The 5,000-nt window shown below is 61.1% G+C and overlaps 1 protein-coding gene across 1 annotated transcript in view; it reads right to left on the bottom strand.

Annotated features, from left to right (window-relative positions):
• PTSG_04134 (uncharacterized protein) overlaps positions 1-5,000 on the bottom strand; it is a gene marked incomplete at its 3' end in the record, with an annotated part of 33,658 nt that overhangs the window by 689 nt on the left and 27,969 nt on the right. Inside the window, exon 9 of the mRNA XM_004994972.1 lies at positions 1-4,977. This exon is cut by the window's left edge and continues 689 nt beyond it. Within this exon, the coding sequence (XP_004995029.1) occupies positions 1-4,977 (4,977 nt within the window). The remainder of the gene's footprint in view (positions 4,978-5,000) is intronic.

Here is a 5,000-nt window from a genome sequence, read left to right as displayed (position 1 = left end):
CCAGCTGCAGACTTGCCGCACCAACCACGGCGCCGGTCTCCGGGCTCACGTACGTGCGATCCAGTGCCAGTGAATGGGACACAATCTGAGGAGCAATGGTGTCCCTCGCGAACAATGCTGCAGGGCCAACCACGCTCCCCACCGTCGTGGGGTTTCCGACCGAATCCACAACCGCACTGGCAAGCGCAGTCACCCACGTGGTCGAGGCGCTGCTGGCAATTGGGTGAGCGTACATGAGCGCGTCCACCGTCTCCTGGCTCAGCTGCACCAAGACTTCGGTGGTGAAGGAGCCAACCACACTGGAAGCGTTGAGCGCGACACACGCGCTCGCTGGTGATGCAGTGCCCGTGCAGTTATCACCGTGTGTGTTTGCATGCACATACACCTGCCCAAGATCGACCGCCTCCGCCTCAATAGACTCGTCAAATGTCATCACGAGTTGGCGGGTCGTCAGGTCGATGCTGAACGCTTGAAGCACAGGAGGCGTTGTGTCACCCACAAAGCTCCTTGGTTCCACATACGCGGCTGCAACCACGGCAAGTCCGGCTTGGTCAGCAATGAATGCGGGGCCAAGGCTGAGCACAACTGTCGATGCGTTCGTGGCGATGCGCGCTTCCTTCATCGCATTCATCACCGCCGTGGGCAGCCTCAGAGTGACATTGGTCGAGTCCACCGTGCTCAGAACCACGGCTCCAGTGAGCTCGACGCTGGCGCTCGTTGCCGCTCCATTCTCGCGGGCAACCATCGCCTCCACCACACTCACACTTGTCACGTTCATAATCTCGCTAAAGGACAGGTGCACAACACCAGTGTCAAATTGCAGGGCCCAAGACACCAGCTCAGGCGCCTGCCTGTCCGCGACAAAGTTGGTTGCTTGCAGCGCACTCGTCGAGGCGCGAGAGAGACCGCCATTGCCACTCAGGTCCCGGAACACGGAAGCGCCATGGGAAATCCATGCCGTGGCGAGTGAGACATACAGCGCCTCCTCCCGCTGCAGTGCAAACTGCACATCCTGCGTGAAGTTCAAGCGCACGACGCGGCGACGCAAGGGGCCGCTGCCCACCACAAGCTGGGCCGCCAACACAACGTCGAGGCGGGCCGCACCAGCGCTCGGTGCACTTACCAGGGTGAGGGCAAAAGCGCTACCATCAGGTACCGACACGGGCTCGTCGAACGTCAGCATCAAGCCCGTGTTGAAGTCAACGTCAAAGGCGACCAGCTCGGGCTCAACGGTGTCTGACACGCGTACCTGCAGCGAAAGTGGGGTGGCTGAGGCCGCGTTGCCATTTGGCTGCAATGCCAGATCCTCAATTGCACCTTGAGCAAGCCGCACGCGCGTGGTGTTGGCTTGCGTGGAAAGGAGGTCCAGCTTCAGCGCGTTCAGCGTGGTTTGAGACAGCACAACACCGGCCGAGTGCAGCGGAAGTGCCCATCCATCCGCAGCGTCAACAAGGCGACCGCCGTCCAGGCCAATGGGACTGCTGGCCCAGCTTGCCCCAAGAATCAGCTCGACGTCTGCAATCTGCAGTGTGCTGGCGTTCACAGGTTCATCGAACACAGCAACCAACACCCCTGCGCTCAAGTCAATCCAGAACTCAACCACAGTGGGCGCGACAACGTCAGGTGTGACAGCCAGTGCCACGGTCTGCGACTGGATGGGCACGCCAGATGCATCGGCAACAGCGCTGAACGCCACGGCTAGCGTGTGCCACGCTGCGTGCTCAAACAACATGGCCCGAAGAGCGTTCAGTTCTGTCACTGGCAGGACCAGCGAGGCAGCGAGGCTGAAGTTGGATGAGCCGGTTTGTACCGTGGCGTTCTCTAGTGAATGCAGAATACCATCACTCGACGCCATCGTCAGCAGACCAACGGCCAACGAAGGCAAGTACACGGGTTCGGAGAAGCGAAGAGACACACCACCCGTTGACATATTGATGGATGCATCCACCAGCACTGGGGCAACCGCATCGGCGATGATGCTCAGGTTGGCAACAGCAGCTTCGTTGGTGTTCCCAAAGCTGTCGTCGACAAATGGCGTAGCCACAAGCACGCAGTCCGCCACCCCAGCCGTCGTTGTCCCGCAAAGGCCAGGATACAGACCGAGCGTGTCAAACACGTTCTTGCTCAAAGCAACAACCGCAGTGTTGTCCCTGCTGGTATCTGGCACAACAGCGCAGGAGGCCAGGTTCACTTGGGGCAGGGCAGGCTCTGGGCGTCTGGAGCTCAAGACCAGCGCGGTCGTGTTCAAGGTGTCATCCACAACAACATCGTCAAAGGTCAATGACAAAACCCTGGCTGTCATGTTCAACGTTGCACTGATGAGGCGGGGTGGGGTCACATCCACGTCCACAGTCACCGCCAACGACGCAGGCTGGATGGAGTTGGCCCCGGCGGCGTCAACGACAGCACCAGACCGAACTACAACACTCAGCGACGTCCCAGGGGCAAGAACACCGTCACTCTTCAAGGCAAGGCGGTCATTAAAGGTAAGCTGAAGCGTAATTGCACGTTGGAGGGACGCGTTGACAACAGCACCGTGCCCATCGAGTGGAATGGAAGGACTCGTCGCATCGCCACTGCGGGTAAGTTCAAAACCGGTCACGTTCAGCGTGTGCCCGTCAACAACCTCGTTGAAGGAGAGAGTAAGCGTCTCTTCCGGGTTTGCATCAAGAAGCGCAGACAGCAGCACTGGTGGTGTAACGTCTGGAACGAATAAATCGACAGACAGCGAAGCTGGAAAAAGAGCGTTCGAATTGGCATCACGAACAGTTGATGGCAGCGTCACCAGCACCAGTGGCATGTTGCCAGAGTAAAGCAGACGAGCAAGGTCGTCGCGCTCATCGCTGGAGAAGGTGTACGTTATCGAAGGGGTAAGAGCAAACGACGAAGGGTTGCGCACACCGTGGTTGTTAAACGACGCGTTACGCACACCGTTTTGAAGCAAGAACGATGTCGCATCAAAGGTCGATGCATTCACGGGCTCTGAGAAGGAGAGGGAGATGAGGCCTGCGCCGTCCATGCTCACGTTGAAGCTGACAAGCTCCGGCCGCACAAAGTCGCCGTAGAACGCACCCGCACCGCTATCAGCAGCAACCGCGCGCCCAAGCGGCACCCCAGCTATCCCGTTCCCAAACATGTCCCGCACGCTTCCACCATCAACACCCACGCGCGTCGTCGCCGCACTCACACACAGCGCAGCGTCAACCTTCACCGCCTCAAGGTCGCCGTGCCCAAGCTCAACAACAACGCTCGTCGACGCGTCGCCAGCAACGCCAACAACGCGCGTCCCCGCACGCCCAAGCCGCACAGCGTGCGCACTCGTCCCGTCGCCAGTCAGCACAAGCCCGCTCACATTCACGCTGCTCACCCGAACCGTCTCGCTGAAGCCAAGCCAGAGCTCCTCGCTCGTCAGGTTCAGCCGCACCGCCGTCAGCTCCGGGCGCACAACGTCACCCGCATAGGCGCCCACGCCAAGCCCCGCTCCCACGCCAACAGCGCGCACAGCGTTGCCCACAGCTGCCATGTCAACCACAGCCCCGCGCCCAACAGCAACATACGACGTGGCTGCGCTCGACACAAGCGGGTACAGCGCCTTGACCCTGTCCAGCTCCTCGCGCCCAAGCGCAATCACAACCACCGTGCTGTCGCCGGCACTGACAACGGTGCTCTCGCCCTCGCGCAGGCGGTACGCAATGGCGTCTGCCGCTGTTCCGTCTGCCTTGCTCTGCAGCACCACGTGGCTCACGTTCACGCTGCTCACCAGGACCGTCTCGTCGAAGCTCAGGGTGAGGGTGCCTGCGGTCATGTTGAGGGCGGCGCTGCGCACCTGTGGCGCCACGCTGTCTGCAACAAACGCATCCACCTGTCGAGCCGTCAGCCCGCTCACAAGCGGCACAACGGCCTGCTCATTCATGTCCCATGCCGCCGCTGCGCTCAGCACCACAAACGTTGTGCTGGCACTGCGCCCAACACCAACCCGCTTCAGCTCGTTTGCGTCGGCCTCCGCAACCTGCACCACCATCTCCGTGCCCGGATCGGCTGTCACAAGCTGCGACCCGCGCAGCGCAACAGAGGCCCCGTTTCCGTCAAACGCGCTCTGCAGGAAAATTGCGCTCACGTTCACGCTTTCCGGCGCAATGGGCTCGCTAAACACAAGCGCAAGCTCGAGCGACGACATGTTCACACGCGCCTGCACGACCCGCGGCGCCGTTACATCGTCAACAAACTGCTCCGCCCGCAGCACGCCAGACACGGCGTTGTCGTTGCCAGCAGCATCTTGCACTGCTCCAGCCACAAGCTGCACGAAAGTGGTGTTGACGGCTGTGGCGAGCACTCGATCAGCCTTGATGGCGTGCGCCAGGCTCACCTCAAGCCCAACAACCACCCGCTTGCTCGTGCCGTTGCTCACGACGGTCGTCTCGGCAAGCAGCTTCTCGCTCACGCCAGCGCCGCCAAGCACGCCCGCGCTTGCAAGTACGCCGCGACTGCCATTCCACGTGCCCGACCGCACAGGCTCGTCAAACACCAGATACACCTCTGCGTCATCAAGGTCAAGGCCAAACCGCATCAGCCGTGGCGCAGTCACATCTGCGCGCACCTCTGCTGCCGCTTGCCGCGTCTCACTGACCCCGTTGCCAAACGTGTCGAGCACAGCCCCACTTGCGAGCCCAATAAACGTGTTGCTGGTGCTGGTCGCCACATCGTCAGATGCCTTGAGCGCATCCACTGTCGCCTTGTCCACAGAAATAACCACCATCTGCGTTGGCAGGGCGCTCTGAACCACCGTGCTCGCAGCGAGCTCGCCCACAGCAACACCGGCGCCAGGCACCACAGGCCCGACCGCTGCTGCAGAGGTGCTGCTCACACGCACCCGATCCAGTCGCACACTACCCGTCAGCACAGGCTCATCAAACTCGAGGGTCACCGTGGACGTGTTCATATCCAGCGTGAATCGCTCCTGGGATGGCGCAGCGCTATCTGCCGTAAACACAGCACACCCA

The sequence above is a fragment of the Salpingoeca rosetta genome (genome assembly GCF_000188695.1).
Source record: "Salpingoeca rosetta unplaced genomic scaffold supercont1.9, whole genome shotgun sequence".
NCBI lineage: Eukaryota > Choanoflagellata > Craspedida > Salpingoecidae > Salpingoeca > Salpingoeca rosetta.
This window is presented reverse-complemented; position numbering and strand designations above follow the sequence as displayed.